We start from the raw sequence: 24103 nt of genomic DNA on the forward strand, positions 1-24103 counted from the left end.
ATATTTTTTTAAGAGTGAGAAAAGGCCATCTGTAGCCTTTATACACGGGAGTATCTACATTGTAAATCAGGCCCTGTGTTTGTGAAATAGAAAACCATCACTTCTGGGAAGAATCAACAGTGTAATTCAAAGGTGAGATTGCAAAGGGAATTTCAAATTTAAGGCCAAAGTAGTCAAACTGAGAGCTCAGCTGATTTAGAGAATATTCCAGTTCAGTTATATTGACCGTAAAATGTACCTGGTCGTGAAAATTAGCAATTAATCTTAAATTATCAAATTTCAACTTTACAATGTGCTGGAAGAATTGCTAGCAAATACCTAGATTTCTCCAAAATCAAAGGTGAAAAATAGCCATTTCCCCCTCCTCTCAGTCAGTTGTGAATCAGCACATAGATAAGAAGACTATGCTCTGCATGTCTGTTAACAAGGAATCCCTCCCCTAACCTGCTTGAACTCAGTTTAAGGTAAAAATGTCTCCAAGGGAAGTAGGGAGGAAGTACAGGCTCTGTGTGAGAGCAGCATGGAGAGAGGAGAGAAAGAGCCAGAATGATGTATTGCAGCAGCGTTGGACATGCAATCTGACAATCATAAATTGTTGGGGACTTTTAACCTGTTATGTATGGGAAGCAAGTCTGTGCTTTCCAAACAGAGTTATGCAGCAGAGGTGGTCTTGAAGATAGTGAAACACTCACTGCAAAAATGATTAATGTTCTCAGCAGGAGACGGGGGTAATGGAAATAAAAATATAAGCTGTTTTTAATATTAATGTTTAATAATGCCAGATAACATCAACTACATCACTTACTGTACCCATTCCACCATTTTAATATATTGCTATCGTATTTACGTATCGTATCGTATTTACGTATATACCTGTAAATGAAAGTAAAGCCAAGACTTACCCATGTAAGGTTTTGTTCCAGCTACTGTTGTGATCTTTGCGCCTTTAGTAACCAGAGTAGCAATATTAAAATCGGTTAAATGCACATGACCTGTAGAAAAATAAAAATAAGTATTGTAGATTAAAATGATATCTTACAGTAAATGGCTTTATTTAATCAAAATCTAATGCCAAAGTGTTAATGTGATAGTTAAATTAGCATTCTGGGAATCTGATTCTTCGCCTGTTTTTGTGTTCTTTTTTTTCGATTCCACGTTACTTTTAGGTTTGTCAGCGTACGGCCATATTCAATATATGGTATATAGAGTCATTTTTTTTTACCACTGAATTGATGATTAAAATGCTAATAAGATAATAACACCTCTTCATCACAAACGATCCAATAATCTAGTAGACATAATAATTATAAGTTTTAAAGAACAATGGGTCATTTTAACACTGCTACAAGGGATCTGTTTTAGCATAGTCTATGTTCTATGATCGACCAATGGTTAATGTGCTATTTGGCAGTGGTTTAGATAGATTTTTAAGACACTTTTACCACTAGGTAACATGAATTACAATGGACAACAAAAAAGTGTAGGTTTGCTGCGTATACAAGTGAGGGGAAAAAAAAGAACACAAAAGCAGTGTTTTCATTCTACATTGCTATCAGTTCAGACTGATTAATTACAGTGTTAATATAATTTGTCTCTCACAGATCAGAGTGCCAGGTCCCCTGCGCCGCTCGCAGTGACCTTGCTTACCTCATCACAGCGAGTGGCATCATCTGGTCCCTGTCTCCAGACTGGCCGTGTGTCTGATGCTGCACGCTCCAGAGCAGCTTCCTTATATGTGTGCTGCACCCGGTCATGTGACCCGGCACACAGAGACCACAAGGGAGGGAAACTGCTCCCACGTGTTGTGGTTAACACTAATTGGAGATTAGCCAATCAGACACACCCTGTGTGTATATAAGCTAACCTCTTCCTTGCCTCAGTGGCCTGTTGTGGTCTTTGGTTTACCATTGAGCATTGCACTTGTTATTTGGATTTTCTAGTTACTGATATTTGGCTATGTCTCTCGTTATTCCGTCTCTCTGTTTCCCTTGACCTCAACTTGTGTTTTGACTATCCCTTTTTGCATAACCCAACCATTCTAAGGATTGGAATTGCAATTCTTTCTACTCTGTCCTGTCTGCGTGTTAGGGTTCCCTAGTGAACGTTACACAGAGCAAGATAAAAGGTTCCCCATACATCTACACCTTTGACATGACCATACAAAAGTACATAACTAAATTCATATATGTCCTGGTTTGAGAGGAAAAAAACTACATTTGGTAGGAAAAAAGTAAAATAAAAACGGATTCAGGCTTCCCATTAGTGACTGAGAATACATTATATTCACCTGAAAAGCCACAATGTTTCTGTTGTTTTATTTTGTCTAAAAGAGATTAATTAAAGGTGTCCAGTGGACGCCCATAATTTTTTGTTTACTGCGTTTTTAGGATGAAGTAGTAGGCCACTGATATCTCAGTCTACTGGTGGCCTGTTATTCGTCTCTATTGATAGCTGCAGTTAGCAGTCAGCAGATCACCCTTTGAGAAATAAAACAAGACAAAACAAACAACAACAACAACAAAAAACAGCAAAAAAAATTACTACTTTCTGTTATGCGATTGAGAGCCCAGAGGATCCAATACATATATCCTTTGAAGCCAACTATTTAAAGTGAGCAAAATACAAAAAACACAGGTTTTTGTGTTGTGTCTCTTGTATACATGTATTTTACATTTGTATCTTATATGAAAATCTATATGTAGTTTGTATATATTAATATGTAAAACAGTTGTGACTTAGTTGTCCAATTTCAGAGTTAATAAATTATTTTCTCAGAATTGTTTTGTTCGTCTTCAAATTATGAAAATTGTATATAAGCCTGAGGTTAGGAATAGTTAAGTCATGTTACCTGGGGAGATAATTATCTGAAACAGCTCTGAGCATGATATGTATAAAGTTTACAAAATGTCATGACTGAAATTGAAGAGAATTATTTATAGAGAGATTCACCTAGAAATGTGTCAGTGTATACAAGGCTACAGTAACACAAGTCAAAATTGTAAGAAGCAACGGCGTAAACCTAGCTCTAAATAGACTGCAGTCAAGAAAGGGCAACAATATTTATGAAGTAACCATTTTTGGGTGCCATATACTTCATTTACCTGCAGATCTTAAGTCAAATGTTTTGACATTTTAACAAAAAGAGCAAAAAATGTCCCTTGCATCGCTTAAGTCATATGCCGCCAGCACCGGAACTACCAGAGCTGCATCAGGTCCCAAAGGATGGGAGGCCCAATACATGGCCCTCATAGAATGGGTTAAACTCACCTTATTTTCAGCTCTCTACAGGTCCCCCGGCGCTGCCCCGTGGGGAAATCATTGGATTGGCTTAAATAAGCAAGGGGGCGTGGTCAAACACTGTTTTGGCCAATCAGCGCCTCCTCACAGAGATGCATTGAATGCATCTCTATGAGGAAAATTCCACATGGGGACGCTGAATGGCAGGGCTGCTTACTGTGCAGCCCTGAGTCAGGAATCCCCTCCAGTGGCCATCTGAGGAGTGGCTACTTTTCTCTGAGGCAGTGTTTACATGAAAATGCCTAAAGGGAGCTCTTATATTCACCAGAACAACTACATTAGGCTGTAGTTGTTCTGGTGACTATAGTGTCCCTTTAACCCCTTAAGGACACATGACATGTGTGACATGTCATGATTCCGTTTTATTCCAGAAGTTTGGTCCTTAAGGGGTTAAGCATCTTTTTTAATACAATTCAAGTCCGTATCACCCAGGGTTTTGTATTATATTAAAATAAGTGTCTTTTGGGGGTAGTGCTGGACTCTGTGCACATGCAGGCTAGCCTCCCAAGGGAGAAGATTGAGCGCATCCTGTCAGCCAATCGACCTTTACCTAGGAGGAGGCTCATGTAATAGGAAGGAGTTGCAATCCCTGTTGGGTTTGTTAAATTTCGCTATGAAAATTATTCCGCAAGGAAGAGCATTCATTCCCAGGTTACTTAGCCTGTTTCCAATGTTGCAATCTGACGCATCCCGCATTACTTTAGACGTACATGCCACCGCTGACCTACATATGTGGAGGGAGATTTTGCTGAATTGGAACGGGAAAAGCATTTTTATCCCGGTTTGGTCAGAGAAGTTGGTATCAGTCTGGACGGATGCCGCGGCCACTTCAGGATTTGCCGCGATTTGGGGCAATGAATGGATGTGGGGTAAATGGCCGGGGGAAATTGCTGAGATCCCCAGGTTTAAGGACACTTCAGCCTTATTTGAGCTCTATCCAATCATAGCGGCAGCAGTTAAGTGGGGAGCAAGCTGGTCTGGGAATACGGTTTGTTGCTTCTCGGACAACATGGCAACGTGCCATATTGTAAACAAGGGACGTTCCTCTTTCCTGACAATCATGCCGTTCATGAGGACTCTCACATGGCTAGCCGCTAAACACAGTTTTCTTTTAACTTGCGTTCATGTGCCTGGGGTTCTCAATATTGCAGCTGATCACTTATCACGGTCTCGGTTTCAGGAGTTCCAGGAGGCTCTACCAACAGCTACCCTTTTTACCAACTCCGGTACCACAGTGGCAGGAGATGGTCTGGGACTAAAAGAACTGCTATGTCAAGGGCAACAACTCTCACAGCTCGGTCTTTCCGATAACACCAGGAAGGCATATGGCAGGGCTTTTCATGTTTTCAATAAATTCTTGTTGGACTTTAATGTCAATGACAAGTTTTCCATGGAAACCATTATTGCTTTCATTTCTTTTTGCCACCGTCATCTAACATTATCGTTCAATACCATTAAATTGTATATCACAGGTATTCAACATCACATCCTCACCACTTGGCCTAACAGACAACGCTTTCTGTCATCCTACCAAGTTAAGGCTATACTTAAAGGTATCAAAGACTCCACCCCTATACCCTCACCAGCCAGACTACCCATCCACGATCTATTGTTCCAGTCACTGTCAAATCTACTAGACACCTCACCATTCGAAGCCCATACTAATCGTGTAATTAAAACAGCCATCTATTTGGCATTTTACGGTTTTCTGCGGCCCAGAGAATTCACCACTACTAGCTATAACTCACCCACCTTCATCACAAGGTCTGATCTGATAAAGGTTCAAGATCACTATCTACTATCCCTACACTATACCAAAACTGGCGCCAAAGGTCAGACGGTCACTATCCCCTATTACCCCACTAGATACATGGTGTCCGGTGGAAGTTTTCGACACTCTTCTTGCCTTTTGTTATATGGCTCCGACACAACCACTCCTGTCCTTACACGGTAATAAGCTCACTACGAGCCAATTCATGATGTATGTTAGGAAGTTGTTAATCCGGTTAGGATTGAACCCGGCCAGCTACTCTGGTCACTCTTTCAGAATAGGAGCCACCACTACCGCTTCTAAAAAGAATATCCCGGCTCACATCATTAAGATATTAGGCCGATGGAAATCCACGGCTTACACCAGATACACCAGATACCTCAGCCAATACAAGAAGTGCGCCTGGCCTTCAAAACTATGAATATGTAATGTGTCATGTTGGGTTGTAGGACGAATAAATGGTTCTCTCTTTTTGCCCTCTTTTATTTCAGGCCTACTTCCTCGTCAGTTCCGGCACACCACAACTGACATTTCCGTTTCGCTGTTTGTCTTATGTAAATAATACTACGGCTTATGCCATGACCACAAATGGAAGGCGTGGCCTGAAGTTGTGGGAGGGGCTCGGTTCCCCTTCTTAAGGAGCACCAACCCTTTCCTCATTACCTGTTAGGTCTGGTGAATTGTCCCACCCACCACACCGCTTTTATAAGCATTTTATAAGGTAGGCCCTCTTTTATTTCAGGCCTACTTCCTCGTCAGTTCTGGCACACCACAACTGACATTTCCATTTCGCTGTTTGTCTTATGTAAATAATACTACGGCTTATGCCATGACCACAAATATATATATATATATATATATATATATATATGATTATATATCTATAATGTCTTGTGCTTGTCTTGGTGCTGCCTCCAGCCAAATCATGAATTCCCCAAATAGAGTGCTCTCTTGTGCTTTATTTAGCTTTTTTAGTGATTACAAGTCGTGTCGGCATGTCAGCCCACCCGGACTTTTATCAAGACCTATATATATACACACACACACACACACACATATAATTACAATATTAAATAAATAAAATAATTGAAATAAAAATAAATAAATCTATATACTTATGTAATTTAATTCTAACTGTATTTTTGATTAATATATATATATTTGTGCTCGTAATTTAATATGAAATGGATATTGTTTGATATGAAAAGTTGGTTGTGGTGTGCCGAAACCAACGTCCGAGTGGGCCTGTAAATAAAAGAGGGCCCACCAAGGAGAATTGTATGTTCTAAGGGTGCTGGTGGGTGGGGAACACTTGAACTCGAACGTCAGAGGTGAGTAGGGGCTAGTGGTTTAAGTAGGGGACTTACTCCTCCCACAAATTCAGGCCTAATGGCCTTTCTACTTGTGCTCGGAATTTAATATGAAATGGATATTGTTTGATATGAAAATTAAATTATCTCAAATAAATACAAATAAATGTAAATAATTGCAAATACATATATATGTATCTATAATTACATAAATAATTACATAAATATACACATATAATTTAAATACATATATACGTATATATACACATTAAAATTCCTTGTTAATATTTATGTAATCTTTTAACATAATTATGTGATTTTATTGATTGAAATTTGAGGGACGTCTCTGACAACCCAGGCAGAATGTCCATTTAATTTGCAAGCCCTATATTTAACCCTGTAACTTTCCAAAACACCCTAAAATATGTACATGGGGGGTACTGTTGCACTTGGGAGACTACACTGAACACTAATATTTCCCTGGGTTGTCTACTTTTTCAAATGGTATGCCATGATTGGGGTAATTCTAATTCCTGGGCTGCCATACGGTCTCAAAGGCAAAATAACCAATCTGGCAAATTTAAATGTGCAAAAACAGAAATGGGCAAGTCTTTTATTTGACCCCAAACTTTCTAAAACACCATGAAACATGAACATGATGGTTACTGTTGTACTCGTGAGACATTACTGGACACAAATATGAGTGTTTTAGAGCAGTAAAACATACATTGCTAAAGATATCATCGGTGAAATCGAAGTTTATTTGTGAAAAATGCAAAAAAAACATATGTACGATAATTTTAACAAGCTGCGCCAATGTCTTTTTACTGTTCCGTGTTCTTTTGAAGGGTTGGAGGGATCCCCTTTGTTAAGGTTGCTGCCTACATACATATTGTCTGTGAATTAGCGCTTACCTTCTATTGTTCTACGTTTGTGACTAAGTGGCTACTAAAAAAGACTGGACATACTCCATTTTGAATACCCTGGGTTATCTACATTTGCAAATGGTATGCCATGATGGGGATAGTTTTTATTCCTGGGCTGCTATATGGTCTCAAAAGCAACATAACCAATCTCTCAAATTTTAATGTGTGTACATTGAAAAAGGGAACATGCTATGTTTGACCCTGTAAGTTTCAAAAACCCCATAAAACCTGTACATGTGGTACTGTTGTACTCGTGAGACACCACTAAACACAAATGTGTATTTTTTTTGTAATAAAAGCTAACACTTATGATATTCACAGTTTAATTGCCATACCAAATTTGAAACATAACATTTCTTAATTTCTCAAAGTTTTTTAAATTTTATTCATATCAAATTATGTTTCATATAAAAATATTTGATGTGAAATAAAAGCCCTGTTTCTTCTGAACACAATGATATAGAATAAGTGTGGGTGCACTTAAAGGGACACTATAGTCACCTGAACAACTTTAGCTTAATGAAGCAGTTTTGGTGTATCGAACATGCCCCTGCAGCCTCACTGCTCAATCCTCTGCCATTTAGTTAAATCCCTTTGTTTATGAACCCTAGTCACACCTGCCTGCATGTGACTTGCACAGCCTTCCATAAACACTTACTGTAAAGAGAGCCCTATTTATGCTTTCTTTATTGCAAGTTCTGTTTAATTACATTTTTCTAATCCACTGCTATGTTAATAGCTTGCTAGACCCTGCAAGAGCCTCCTGTATGTGATTAAAGTTCAATTACAGAGAAAGAGATACAATTATTTAAGGTAAATGACATCTGTTTGAAAGTGAAACCAGTTTTTTTTTCATGCAGGCTCTGTCAATCATAGCCAGGGGAGGTGTGGCTAGGGCTGCATAAACAGAAACAAAGTGATTTAACTCCTAAATGACAGTGAATTGAGCAGTTAAATTGCAGGGGAATGATCTATATACACTAAAACTGCTATATTTAGCTAAAGTGATTTAGGTGACTATAGTGTTCCTTTAATATGAAAGGTTAATTACGGATGAACAGACATGTAGTGCAGATTCCAGGTTTTGTTTTGATTGCCTCCATCTTTAAGGGGTTAAGACTGCATAATGAATCTACTTGAGATGATGATGATAATGATTTGGTTTTTCTATGACATATTGTATTTTCAGTATACAATATTTACTATTTAAAATAAATAGTAAAAAGCTATTATAGGAATAATGCTAGCACAAAAATAGGCTGCCTATATAGCAAAAAGAGCATTATGTTTGTTTTGGATAGATATACATTTAAAAAAAAAAAAAACATTCTATATATCACAGGCTTTCCAGTTATTATACTCTGACACCTTTACATTCAATATTTTTTACAATTGTCTCTGATGTCATTGGTCTCTGCAACCTTGGCTCTGTTTTGCTTCCTTATCTAGAAAACAGTTCTTAAAAATTGTTGTGAAGCAACAGAATACAAAACAATTCTACAGACTAGCGAAATAGAACAATGTAGATCCCTTCCCTGCTGTGCTATTCTTAAGGAAGATATTGTGCTTTTCATATTACATTAGTGGAATGACACATCTCCACAAACAAAACAGAAGACATGGAGCTACTCTTTGTGGCACTTTGCTGGGATATTCATAAATTCTGAAATGTGCTATTTGTTAGTGGCAGAAGAGAGTCTTGTGCATCTCACAATATAACTCTTGGAAGGATACAACACACATTAACTGGGGACAAATACAATAGACCGAATAACAACTTATTTAAAATGAAAATATTTTAAATTAATTTGTTATTCATATAGATGTATATGGGCAATGGCAAATCATCTAAATACATAGGTTACATAGTTACATAGCTGAAAAGAGACTTGTGTCCATCAAGTTCAGCCTTCTTCACATATGCTTTTGCTGTTGATCCAAAAGAAGGCAAAAAACCCAGTCTGAAGCGCTTCCAATTTTGCAACAAACTAGGAAAAAATTCCTTCTTGACCCCAAAATAGCAGTCAGATGTCTCCTTGGATCAAGCAGCTATTACCCCACTAATTAGAAATTATATCCCTGTATGTTATGTTTTTGCAAGTATTTATCCAATAGCAGTTTAAACATCTGTATAGACTCTGACAAAACCACCTCTTCAGGCAAAGAATCCCATATCCTTATTGCTCTTACTGTAAAAAAACTTTTCTTTGCCTTAGATGAAATCTCCTTTCTTCAAGCCTAAATGTGTGACCTCGTGTCCTATGTATAGCCCTGTTTATGAATAGATTTCCAGATAATGGTTTGTACTGGCCCCGAATATATTTGTATAATGTTATCATATCCCCTCTCAGGCACCGTTTTTCCAAACTAAAGAGATTACAATTTTTTAACCTTTCTTCATAACTAACATGCTCCATTCCTTTTATCAATTTTGTAGCTCGTCTCTGCACTTTTTCTAGTGCCATGATATCTTTCTTTAGAACAGGTGCCCAAAATTGCACAGCATATTCAAGGTGTGGTCTTACCAGCGATTTATAAAGAGGCAAAATTATATTTTCATCTCGAGAATTTATGCCCCTATTTATACATGACAAAACCTTACTGGCCTTAGCAACGGCAGATTGACATTGCATATTGCTACCTAATTTATTGTCTATAACAATTCCCAAATCCTTCTTGTGTGTGGTTATCCCTAGTTCACTACCATTTAGGGTGTAAATTGCTTGTGCATTCTTAACCCCGAAGTGCATAACTTTGCATTTTTCTATGTTAAATTCCATCTGCCATTTTAGTGCCCAGTCCCCCAATCTATCCAAATCCCTCTGCTGCAAGGCAATATCCTGCTCACATTTTATTACTTTACAAAGTTTTGTGTCATCTGCAAACACTCATACATGGCTTTCAATGCCTATTTCAAGATCATTTATAAATATGTTAAATAGAAGCGGTCCCAAAACAGAACCCTGAGGGACACCACTTACCACTTTTGTCCAGCTTGAAAATTTATGCTTGACCATTTATGACAACTCGTTGTACTCTATCCTTAAGCCAATGTTCTACCCAAGAACAAGAATATTCATCTAGACCAATTTCTTTTAGTTTGAAGACTAACCTATTGTGAGGAACCGTATCAAATGCCTTGGCAAAATCCAAGTAGATCACATCCACTGAAACACCCTGATCTATATTTCTACTTACTTCTTCGTAGAATGCAATTAAGTTAGTTTGACATGACCTATGTTTCATAAAACCATGCTGATTATTGCTAATAACACAGTTCTTCCCAATGAATTCCTGAATATTATCCGTTAATAGCCGTTCAAATAATTTCCCAGTCACAGAAGTTAAGCTCACAGGTCTATAATTTCCAGGCAAGGATTTTTAACCCCTTTTAAATATAGGAACAACATCTGCCTTCCTCCAATCCTCCGGTACAATACCTGAAACAAAAGAATCTTGAAAAATTAAATACAGAGGTTCACTTATTTCCCCACTTAGCTCCTTAAGTACTCGTGGGTGGATACCGTCAGGCCCCGGAGCTTTATTTACATTAATTTTCTTTAATAGCTGTAGCACCTTGTCTCGAGTTATCCAATCACAAGTTATCTGCAAGTTTGTTGCAGCAATCATTTGCATATCTCTTGCCATAGGATCCTCATTAATAAATACTGAAGAAAAAAAGTTATTTAAAATTTCTGCCTTTTCCTGGTCTTCATTGACTAACAGACCCATCTCTGTTTTCAGTGTACCTACACTTTCATTTTTTTTAGAATTAATGTACTTGAAAAAAATTTTGTGGTTGGTTTTGCATTCTTTGGCTATCAATTTCTCATTTTCTAGTTTAGCCACTTTAATTGCCTTTTTGCAAGTATTATTGGCTTCCTTATATCTTATATAGGATGCCTCTGATCTGTCCGATTTAAATGCTTTAAAAGCCCTTTTCTTATTTTTAATCTCTTGTTTTACTTCTCTACTAAGCCACATTGGTTTTAATTTGTTTATTTTATATTTATTACCCAATGGTACATACTGTGAAATGTACCTTTCTAATATTTGTTTGAATAGTTTCCATTTATCCTCAGTGTTTTTATCACTAAGGAGTTTATGCCAGTCGATATGTTGCAGAGCTGCCCTAATCTTATTAAAATTAGTTTTTTTCAAATTATACGTTTTAATATACCCCACATGCTTTTGCTTTTTTGAGTTTATTTCAAAAGTGACCAAATTGTGATCACTATTTCCCAAATGCTCCCCTACTTGAATGTTGGTTAAAAGATTAACATTGTTTGTTATAACGAGATCCAGACAAGCATCCTTTCTAGTTGGTGCTTGCAGGGCTGCCATCAGGGGGTGACAACCATAATGGGCCACACACTTAGGGCCACCCGATGGGCCCCCACCTTCAGGGGCCCGGTCAGCGCTGTGGCCGTGGTATAGCGCGACCGGGCCCCTTTAAAAAAAAAAAAAGCAGCCGCAGCAAGTGCTGCTGCGAGGAAGTGGTCACTTCCTCCCAGCTCACTCCGCGCGGGAGGAGCGCGCACCCAGCCGTGAAGAAGGAGAGCCAGGCAGTGAAGAGGGAGCCGCGCCGACTCCCATCATCCCCAGCCACCCTCCTGCAAAGAAAAGGTAAGAGACAGGAGGGTGGCTGGAAAATGAGCTATGTGTATGTCTGTCTGTCTGTCTGTATGTATGTATGTCTATGTACGTCTGGATGCATGCATGTCTGTGTATGTATGTATGTCTGTGTGTCTGTCTGTATGCAAGTATGTGTATGTCTGTATGTCTGTCCGTGTATTTATGTATGTCTGTGTGTCTGTCTGCCTGCATGCATGTATGTGTATGTATGTATGTCTGTGTGTGTGTCTGTATACATTTATGTGTATGTATGTCTGTATAAATAAAAAATCACCGTAAAAGTAAAGTGTGTGAACTCCAGGAGCTGGCTAGTGACTAATAGCTAAAAATCTGGTGAATAAACCTAATTGGTATAAAATATAGTGGAAAAGCATTGAGTGATTACTATGCCTATGCCTAAAAATGTCGAGAATAAGAAATAAATACAAATAAGGATAGGAATAAAATAGGAATGAAGATAAAAATAAGAAGAAAATTAGTAAACAAAATGTGAAATAAGTAAAAAATAAGTGCTGTACCTATAAGTACTAAAATATTGCTGTAAGGAATAAAGGGGCAGTGATAGAGGTAGATGTAAAGTGGGTAATAGAAAAGAGGAAAGGGTGGGTGAAGATACAGGTCTGAGATATAAGTAATCCTTGTATGTCTGTCTGTGTGCATGCATGTATGTATGTATGTATGTATGTCTGTCTGTCTGTATGCATGCATGTATGTCTATCTATATATGTCTGTCTGGATGCATGCATGTCTGTGTATGTATGTATGTCTGTGTGTATGTCTGTGTCTGTCTGTATGTCTATGTATGTATGTCTGTATGCATGCATGCATGTATGTCTGTGTGTATATGTCTGTATGCATGTCTGTATGTATGAATGTCTGTATGCATGTTTGTCTATGTATGTATGTATGTGTGTATGTATGTCTATGTATGTCTGTCTGGATGCATGCATGTCTGTGTGTATGTATGTATATGTGTGTATGTCTATGTATGTATGTCTGTCTGACTGCATGCCATAGGCGTGCGCACGGGGTGTGCCGGGTGTGCCTGGGCACACCCTAATCCCCGCGGCACGCCTGTGAGTCCTGCAGGAACGCGTTCCCGCTGTTCCTGCAGGCACTCTGCCGCCCCCAAATGCCCTCCTCCCCCCCCCCCCGTGTTCCCCCTGTCATGGGGGGGGAGTAAGAGGTGATGGACACCCCCCCCCCCCGGTCGGGCGCCTATCTCCATACAACAAGCGGTGAGGGAGCTGTGTGCTCTCTGCTTCCTCCCTCCGCGCGCCGTTTGCTGATTCCGGGAGCCGGAATATGACGTCATATTCCGGCTCCCAGCTACAGCAGACAGCCCGCGCGGCGAGAGGAAGCAGAGGGCACACAGCTCCCTCACCGCTTGTTGTATGGAGATAGGCACCCGACCCACTGGACCCCAGGGACAAGTCCACGCCAGCACTCCAGGTAATGAGGCTGGGTGGACATTTTTTAATTAAAAAATAATAATTTGTGAATGTGTGTGTGTCTGTGTGTGAGTGTGTGTGTGTGTGTGTGTGTGTGTGTGTCTGTGAATGTATGTGTGTCTGTGAGTGTATGTGTCTGTAAGTGTGTATGTGTGTCTGTAAGTGTGTATGTGTGTCTGTGAGTGTGTCTGTAAGTGTGTATGTGTGTCTGTGAGTGTATGTGTCTGTAAGTGTGTATGTGTGTCTGTGAGTGTGTGTCTGTAAGTGTGTGTATGTGTCTGTAAGTGTGTATGTGTGTCTGTAAGTGTGTATGTGTGTGTAATGTATGTGTGTGTTTCTTTAAGTGTATGTGTGTGTATGTGTGTCTGTGAATATATGTGTGTCTGAGTATGTGTGTATACATGAGTGTATATTTTTTTTTTTGGGGGGTGGGAATATTGGGAGAGTTCCCACACTTTATTCCCCAGGACTTGACCCCTGCCGGCAGGGGAGATCTCTGGATCTCCCATGTCGGCTCATGCAGAGCTGGCGCTATCTGAGTGCCGGCTCTGCTCTAAGCCTCCATGGGCTGGCGGGGAGATCAAAGATCTACCTCACCAGCCCACAGCAGCATGGAGGGAGGCAGGAGAGGACCCGGGGAGCTCTAGACAGAAGCTCCGCCAGGTTCCTCTCGCGAGATCTGAGCGTTGCCGCAATGCTCAGATCTTGCGAGAGTGAACTCTAGCCCCGCAGGCTAGAGTTCACACTCCCTTGGACAGCAAGGGTCCCCCCTCCATACATAAGGTAAGAAGGGAGGGGGTTATTTACTAATCTGCCCCCACCTTCACAATCCCTCCAAACATACAACACACACATACAGCACCCACACACACACACAGCACCTACACACATACAGCACCCTAACACAAACAGCATGCACACACAGCACCCTCACACACACAGCACACAAACAGCACCATCACACACAGCACACAAACAGCACCCACACACACAGCACACAAACAGCACCCACACACACAGCACACACACAGTACACTAACAGCACCCTCACACACACACAGCACACTAACAGGACCCTAACACACATACACAAACACCATCACACACAGCACACTACCAGCACCCTCACACACAGCACACAAACAGCACCCTCACCCACATAGCACACTATCAACACCCTCACACACATCACAGTAACAGCACCCACACAGCACCCTCACACAGCGCACTAACAGCACACGCACACACAAACAGCAGTATATGTATGTACATATATATATATATATATATATATATACACACACACACACACACACACACATGCGGCGTGTGTTTGTGCTTTAGGGTGGACAACCTAATGCAATAGGCTGCGCACGCCTATGCTGCATGCATGTATATGTCTGTCTGTCTGTCTGCATGCATGTTTGTCTGTATGTATGTCTATGTATGTATATATGTATGTCTGTATGTCATTATATATGTATGTCTGTATGTCAGTATGAATGTATGTCTGCATATCATTATGAACGTGTGTATGTGTGTATGGATGTCTGTATGCATGTATGTCTGTCAGTATGTCTGTATATATGCATGTATGTCAGTCTGTATGTATGTCTGTATGCCATTCTGAATGTATGTCTGTATGCCATTATGAATGTATGTGTGTATGGATGTCAGTGTCTGTATGTCTATCAGTATGTATGTATGAATGTATGTGTGTGTGTGTGTGTGTGTGTGTATGTATGTATGTGTGTGTGTATGTATGTCGGTGTCTGTATGTATGTTTTTTATGTCCTCATGCATGTGTGTCTGTATGTATGTTAGTATGTGTCTGTCTGTTACTATGTATGCCTGTGTGTATGTCTCAGTATGTGTGTGTCAGTATGTATGCATGTGTGTCTGATTCAGTATGTGTGTCTGTTGGTATATATCTGTGTCCTTTTGTATCAGTGTGTGTGTATTCCTGTGGGCAGTATTTGGAGGCGGGGCCCAGACCCCGAGCTGAGTTAGGGGCCCCAAAATTTCTGGTGGCGGCCCTGGGTGCTTGTACCAGTTGTGACATAAAGGTGTCATTTAACACATTCAAAAAACGGATTCCCTTTGCTGAAGTACTAGTCCCTCTATCCCAATTTATGTCCGGGTAATTAAAATCTCCAATAATTAACGTGTTACCCCGATTTGCAGCTTTACCAATTTGCTCTAACAGCAGTTCTTCCTCATTAATATTTAAATTTGGTGGTTTATAACATATCCCAACCAATAACGTATTTCCCTTTGTTTTCCCCAAGCAGATATCTACCCATAAAGCTTCCACATTTTCCTCGTCACACTCCACATGTGCATCAATTGTGTTTAACGTTCAGTTAAGTCTACCAGGTGAGATTGCAGTCCAAGGGCCATTAAACATGATTTGGTGACTTTCAAAAGGTGGTCCAGGAAAAAGGACAAAGAAGTTCAGGCGATAGACAACCAACATCAAAAAAGTCCATGTCAGATAGAAATGATAAATTGAAGAAATATAGTAATGGGTAGTCTGAGTCAGCAATTAATAATTATCAGAATGCAGCTACGGCCAGAGCAATTTGGGTCAGCAAGCATCATGAAATTACCGGTTTGAATCTACCACAATATGACGGCAGTATCTCAGTCATAGACACATGATTTAAACCCTCTCAGTAAAATTATAAACCTGTGCCACTATCCAGAGGGGAGTAGTATTCTAAAGTTTCAGGTGATTTTTTTAGGCACGTTTGACAGACAGAGGGTAGTCTAGTTTTTTAGGGAGGCCACTTGTGGTGGAAAACTGGTATTGCAATAAACTAAAATAGGAGAAAAAGAAACATATTCCTGCTGGTTGTTAGGATAGGATCCTGACACAATCCCCTCCTTCAAGAGCGCACTCCGTATGCGAAGGTCTTTGGTAGAACGGAAAGAATTTCAAATTAAGAAATGTACAGACCACAACAGAAATCAAAATGCATTATTTCTTTCTCCTATGTTTTTTCTTCTCTTTGCCTTTAAGCATCTGCTCAAAACATGTTGAGGTATTTTCAACACACAATAGTACCGTTTGAAGCTTTGATGCACTCAGGAGGTATTTCTTCAGTTATCGCATTTTTTCTTTCTTTAATCCGTAGTGTAGAAATGGGATCATTATTTTTCTTTATTAACCCAGAATTGACAATCTGTGGTATCGTAGGTTTTTCCAAGGTAGGTATTAGTATACCTAAGGTTATTGGTTGGGAGGAAGAGCATGCTGACATTTGATTGGTGGTGTCCTCAGGGGGGTTAGCTTCCACATACCTCATGGCATCCAGATAACTTTCATAGAGGCAGAGTTCTTTAACTGGCATGATGGTACCATTACTGGTTTTCACAAGACCAGGGGCACTGAATGGAGGTTGCCGTATTCTGCTTTTCTGCAGATTGGATGATCGGATAGGTAGTTACTGCAGCAGCCATAGGTTCTGGGCCACTCATGAATTCATCCTCTGATCCCCTGTCTTCTGAGGGCAGAGCACCACAGTCCATCTCCACTGGTCCCTCATCTGAATCATGAGATTTTTGGAAATCAACTGAGTGAGGACAGGTAGGAATATCTGCTTCGTACAGATCAGAAGTATCGTAGATATTGTCTTTGGTTATAGGTGAGATTGTTTCGGAGGTCTATACGTTTGGGTCATCGGTTACAGGAGGTTTAGAAGGTCTTCTTGGACAATAGGTAATTTGGTGTCGTGTATCACCACAATAATATCATAAATCATCCCGTCATCTCTTTTCTAGTTCAAGTTTGGTTAGCGGTTCTCTTTTCTTGCTTTTCCTGGAAGATGAGTTTGACTTTGTCTTTTTCTCAGGATTTTTCCTTTCAGGGGGAGTGCTGGAACCGGATTGAATAACAGTTGGCACTGCTTTGCAAAGTTCCAAAAAACATTCTGCTAACGTTTTCAGAACACTGGTTAACCCTGGAGTCTCTGCTTTAGGGCCCTCACAATCTGTCATGTTTCTGAGCAGGTCAGAGAGGAGACTTATGCCGGGGTTGACTTGAGGTTCTTTATTTTGAACTTTATGCATGTTTAGACACGGAAACAATTAGAGTAACAGGTTATAAAGGGAAAAGGAACAATAAAGACAGAGGGAGAAAGCAAAACCTATAAACGTGATTTTAGGTAAATATAATAGTAAGAGGAAAACCTATAATTGAAATAATAGGTTAGGAGGAAGGAGTGGTTATAGAAATAACGAGTAAGGCAATATGCCCCAGGAGAAATAAGGAGTTAGGCAATATGCCCCAAGTAACAGGTATAATAAGAGAGGAAAGACCTATAAGAGAAATTATAGGCAGGAGACAAACAATATATAATAGAACAGAGATAAACAGAATATGAAAGTATACTGAAATCAGGTTAGACAGACATTTAGCAAATCAGAGTCCTTTGGTTGAAGGCAGTAATGAAGTTATAGATAATTGCAGTAAGGTTACTCAGGATGGAAGCAATCAAATATGGATAGTCAGTTTTATCCAGGTACGTTGTGATGGATTCGGTTAAATGTCCAATAGAACAAAATCAATAATGTACATTGGTATTAAAAGTCCAGTAAGAATAAAGCAGGGTGATATCGGTGTTCAGGTTTTGTTTTACCAAGCTTCTTTGAGAAGAGCAGACTGGAAACAAGCAGGTTTGATGAGTAGATCAAGATGGTTCAAATTAAATCAAATTTGATCAGGTTTCTCTGTGTGAGCCAGGAGCAGAAGACTTGTCAGGTTCAGAACAATAACTTCTCTCATTGTGAAGGCCATTTAGTTTAGTCGGGTGTGGCCTTTTATAGCATAGTTCAGGTGATTATTTTAGGCAGGTGTGAAAAACTGAGGATAGTCTAGTTGTTAGGGAGGCCACTTGTGGTGGAAAACTGGTATTGCAATAAACTAAAATAGAAGAAAAAGAAACATATTCCTGGTTGTCAGGATGGGATCCTGACAGCTGGTTTTAACTCCCCAATAAAACATAAACATAAATTAGTTTTGACTTTGTAGATTTAAGGGTATAAATCTACAAAGTCAAAACTAATTTATGTTTATGTTTTATTGGGGAGTTAAAACCAGCTGTCAGGATCCCATCCTGACAACCAGGAATATGTTTCTTTTTCTTCTATTTTAGTTTATCAATGTTATACAAGTAACTCACAGGAAATGAAAACAACCTTTTACTTTAAAAGCCAATTGACTAATGCAGGAAGTGTAGCTATATTACTTTCTTCACTACCTCTAGATATATACTCACAAGTTAATGATAAAGAAAGCAGATACATTATACTAGATTTCACTTCAGCGCAACAATGTTATCTATTGGTTAATTCATGTGCCCATAATTGTGCAATTAAGTCTTTTTCACACATATTTATTAATGAATTGAATATGTTTCAGTTTCTAACATATGCCTCAATTTAATATTGTTGGGTACGCTTTTCAAATGATTTAATATCATGAAATAAATATATATATTATATTTTTATATTCTATAGTTTTTAATCATTTAAAAAAATCATTTTAAAAGTTAATCGAAAATATTAAATCCTTTAAAACGCTTATTCAACAATAGTAAAAAAAAAAGCCATAGACAATACACGCATACGGCACAGGCCCAACCCTCCCACATTGACTATTTTCTTATGTAAATGTTTCAAAATGTGCTGATGATACTAAGATATGTAACAGGGTTGATGTTCCAGGAGGGATAAGCCAAATGGCTAATGATTTAGGTAAACTAGAAAAATGGTCAGAGTTGTGGCAACTGACATTTAATGTGGATAAGTGCAAGATAATGTATCTTGGACGTAAAAACCCAAGGGCAGAGTACAGAATATTTGATAGAGTCCTAACCTCAACATCTGAGGAAAGGGATTTAGGGGTGATTATTTCTGATGACTTAAAGGTAGGCAGACAATGTAATAGAGCAGCAGGAAATGCTAGCAGCATGCTTGGTTGTATAGGGAGAGGTATTAGCAGTAGAAAGAGGGAAGTGCTCATACCATTGTACAGAACACTGGTGAGACCTCACTTGGAGTATTGTACGCAGTACTGGAGACCGTATCTTCAGAAGGATATTGATACCTTAGAGAGAGTTCAGAGAAGGGCTACTAAACTGGTTCATGGATTGCAGGATAAAACTTACCAGGAAAGGTTAAAGGATCTTAACATGTATAGCTTGGAGGAAAGACGAGACAGGGGGGATATGATAGAAACATTTAAATACATAAAGGGAATCAACACAGTAAATTAGGAGACTATATTTAAAAGAATAAAAACTACCACAACAAGAGGACATAGTCTTAAATTAGAGGGACAAAGGTTTAAAAATAATATCAGGAAGTATTACTTTACTGAGAGGGTAGTGGATGCATGGAATAGCCTTCCAGCTGAAGTGGTAGAGGTTAACACAGTAAAGGAGTTTAAGCATGCATGGGATAGGCATAAGGCTATCCTAACTATAAGATAAGGCCAGGGACTAATGAAAGTATTTAGAAAATTGGGCATACTAGATGGGCCGAATGGTTCTTACCTGCCGTCACATTCTATGTTTCTATAATTGACATGGAAATTTAGCCACACATATTTTAGAACTTGGGAATACTTTGGAGACTGGCAAATTTTGATTCCTTTTGACACCAAGACTCCATGACTCCTTGTCATGCCTAGTATGGCTTTTATATATATGGATCGATTGCGGACTCTTCTACTGACAGCAACAACCGATCAGTATATTGTCTATTTCATTACTGTGGGTACAGATTTATTGATCACATTTATTTCAACTACCACACTAAATGTGGCTATGCCTGTTTAATTTCTGTTGTAAAGCATTTGTGTTTTCCTGGGCAAGGTAGTGTATTTAGGATATGAAGGGGTTATCATCTGGATATCAAGATAAGCAAAAGAAGACACATAGGGGACATCAGTGCTGTCTGATCTTCACTTAACTGTATGATTTATGGACTGTGACAGGAGATGTGTTCTTCAAGCACTGACTGCACCGAAAATGCATGCTGCCTCCATCCTTTTGTCATTGTATTAAAATATTCATGCAAGGAGATACACTGAGCTCAGGGTAGTCTTTCAAAGTCCATTCCATAGAGTTAGCTAGATTACTTCCACACCAAAGGATTGTGTCTGTTTAGCCCACCAAGTGCAAATGTTATTTTAAAATGTTCCCTCTTCAATAAAACAATATATCAACTTCATTTACATGGAAAGAACACATTCACCTTCGTACAAGAAAACACATGCTAAGACGAACGTATTGTTGCTAGATTACTTATAGATCAAGTAATTGTAATACTCATAAATATAAATATGTGCGTTATGTGTTTTTTCCTTGGATGGTATCACATGTATTTTCCGCACATAATATTCATTTACTACATCCTCAAACATTCATACTTATATGACAGCTACTAATAAATATACTATGTTAATTGATATCTAAGGCGCATTTTTTTATAAACACCAAGTTATCTCTTTTTGACCATGTAGCAGAGAATAAGTCTCCTTTCATAGACACTTCAGATGGACTTTCCCCACACGGACACACTGTCTACGTACCTTAGTCTTTCTGCTATTGGACGTCAGGAATCCATTTACTTTACACAATCACCACAAACATGCCTTCCCTCAGACATTGCAGACTTAGTTTCCTCAGATCATATATTCCTCAGACAGATCATAAATTATGTTATTTTCTCACGGCCTCTTTCTCTTCCGCAGTCAGTGACACGACATTAGCACTTACACATCTCACAATTGACCATATATATACTCTACAGAACAATATCTCAACTTCTCACTTCAATATAACCAACAGTGCTGACTCAACCATTTTCAATCACACTATGGTCAATCTTTGCACATATTTACATACATACTGTATAGAGAATCTCCAGGTAGATATCAACTTTGTTTTATATGAAGATATATACTTTAAATAAATCACCATCCTCAAAAAAATGAAAATAAAAACGGTTTTCATTTTCATGCTGTAGTAGTAATGGTGCCATCATGACCTTGCAACCATTTGCTGGTTCTGTTTTAAACCATTTTTCAGCATTTTGACACAATTCAAGGTTGCCTCTGGCACAGCATCTTTCTTGGTAGATTGCTATTGATATAACAATATCCATTTTCTCCCAATGTGCACTGCATTTGTTCAACACAAGTTAGTCCTCACAAAAGTTACATAAAATCATTCTTACTTCTAATAGAGGAAGCTATTTAGAGTGAAAATGAGGGTGGAAATAAAATGCCTGTTTTTACTGTAAATGTTTTATTTTCAGGATTATTCACTAAAGCGATAACTGTTGGAAATCCAATGTGAATTTCAAATTCAGAAGAACTGTGTTACTAATACAAACCTGTATTCCTAGCCCTATAGACCCCTGCTAGTAGTTATAAATGTTTTAATCTGTAACAGTACTTGTCCCTTGCGGTGCTGTACCAGCATGCTCATGACTTCACTTACGCGTTCTGGCCAACGCAATGTACTTAGTATTATGGTGTGCGTTCTGATGTCGTTAACAACACAGAAAGCTTTGCCTTTATCAATATCATTACTTAATATTGAGATTTCTGATGATATGTGCTGGTAGCTCACGCTTATGACATTACCTGTCAGTGTAACCAATAACTACCCAGTTTAGGGTAAGTCCACTTCTTCCAGGGAATCCTTGTTTCTTGCTCTGTTGTGGTTTTTGATTACCCGAGATTGAGTTCCTATTGTTATGGATTTTCTGGTATCTGACCCGGCTTGTTTGACATTTCCTGCTTTCTGTTATCCTGACCTTTTATTTATTTTTGTTATTCAGATTCTCTGTTACACTTTGACCTAGGCGTCTCTACATTTATTCTTAGTCTAATTGCAAATATTTTCTCTATCTGTCACTCTGATTTACGCTTCTGTCCTATCTATACCTTTCCAGCACCGAGACTCCCTCGGTGCTGCTCACGTTTCCTCTTCCTGCCACATTGTCAAGGAGGCCTTTCCTTCTGCAGCAATGGTCTAATTCAAAGCTCATAGAGCAAAAGGGTTAAAATGACAGGACCACTGCACCTAGACCTAAAGTATCTGAGCTCAAAACAACCGTATTGGAGAATTTTTCTTGGTTCAGTTTTGCCTTAAATATTAATTCATTTTAAATTAATTTTGAATTCTAAACAATTTTACTTTATTGAATAACTCTGTTTTTAAATATTTTCCTATGGAATACATCAAACAAATTAAATAATAATAATAATAATAATAATAATAATAATAATAATAATAATAATAATGTGACAATTCTGATTATCATAATATAAATGCAATCAATAATAATAAAAAAAAAATGTAGGTATATATGACACTGCCTTGCTTCTTATATAATGATAGACAATGTACACTATACTATCCCTATTCTTATAAAGACAGAACATTTTGGAAAGTGGTCTGCAGTCAAGACAGGGTCCGTAAGAAAATGAAAAACCCAAGAAAAGTAAATCACTTTTAAAATGTGTTAAATGTTTACTCCAACCCATTTTTAATAAACTGTTTTTACTTTATAATGCCCTATTTGATATTATTAATATGGTGCCCCCCTTATACGGGGTGAGCCAAAATACAGAGTACAATTTGACAGTAATCTTTTTGTTGAAGGTACATATTATAGTGTACAGTGTGTGAAACATATTATAACTGAGTCTTTGGAGATTCAGTGTCATAATTCCACAAAGGAACAATGAGTGAAAATAGTGGAATTTTATTTTCAAAAGAAATAATTTTTTTTCAAAGAGCTTACCGCCGCCAGTTCAATGAATGTAAGAAATAGACCTTCACTGACTATGATCCAGAAACTAATGTAACGTTTTGAAGTACACTTGAACAGCTCAGGGAGAATAACCGGTCAAAAATTCACGAGCCTCAAACATTAACTAATGCTTTGTACAATGCAATCAAAACAGCCAGACTTTGCGGGGAGTCAAATGGCGCCCATTTAAAAGAGGTCACCTTCTATTCCTGGTCACACAAATCTCCATATTTTCGGCATTCATTGTATGTAATATCATTGGAACACCAACAAAAAAAACAACATTCATAAATAAGCATAAATCAGGAATCCAGAGGAGGGAGGAGATACAAACAAACAAAACAAACAAGAGTATTATAAGAAATGTAAGGAATAAAGGTAGAGCTTGGGACGGCTCTAATGAGGAAGGGAGGAAATATTCAATCATCCCCTCAGAGTCATAACTAGAAATCAAAAACAACAATATATGTGAACACAACCCAGTGAATAAAGAAATAATATAATGTGATTCAAAGCAAACCAGGACTTCCCTTAATGTTTCAGGTGAAGTATCCCGATAACTCCCCGAAGACTTCCTCTTGTCTTCAATAGATATATGCACATAGATAGGGGAAAATCTGCTAAATATAAATACAATAAAGAAACATAGCGTTTAACTGTGTGGGGACTGGCACTGATTTATAGTTACAATTGGTCACTAAGCCTCAACGTGCATGGTGACAAGACGTTTGTTTTATACTGATATGTAAGTCATTAAATACTTTTTTATCCAACTCTGGAAGTGTACTACATTTGTGTATATATCTTTTTCTTTTGAGATACATACATTCTGCTTTGTGAGGAACCTGTGAGGAGGGACAACATACTGGACACTGAAAGATA

At 38.6% G+C, this 24103-nt stretch overlaps 1 protein-coding gene across 1 annotated transcript in view; it reads right to left on the reverse strand.

The window, feature by feature from the left end:
- The window catches only part of STK32A (serine/threonine kinase 32A), a 231321-nt gene that overhangs the window by 55516 nt on the left and 151702 nt on the right, over positions 1 to 24103 (reverse strand). Inside the window, exon 7 of the mRNA XM_063447376.1 lies at positions 903 to 992. Coding sequence (XP_063303446.1) covers positions 903 to 992 — 90 coding nt within the window. The remainder of the gene's footprint in view (positions 1 to 902; positions 993 to 24103) is intronic.

Source organism: Pelobates fuscus, chromosome 3 (assembly GCF_036172605.1).
Source record: "Pelobates fuscus isolate aPelFus1 chromosome 3, aPelFus1.pri, whole genome shotgun sequence".
Lineage (NCBI taxonomy): Eukaryota > Metazoa > Chordata > Amphibia > Anura > Pelobatidae > Pelobates > Pelobates fuscus.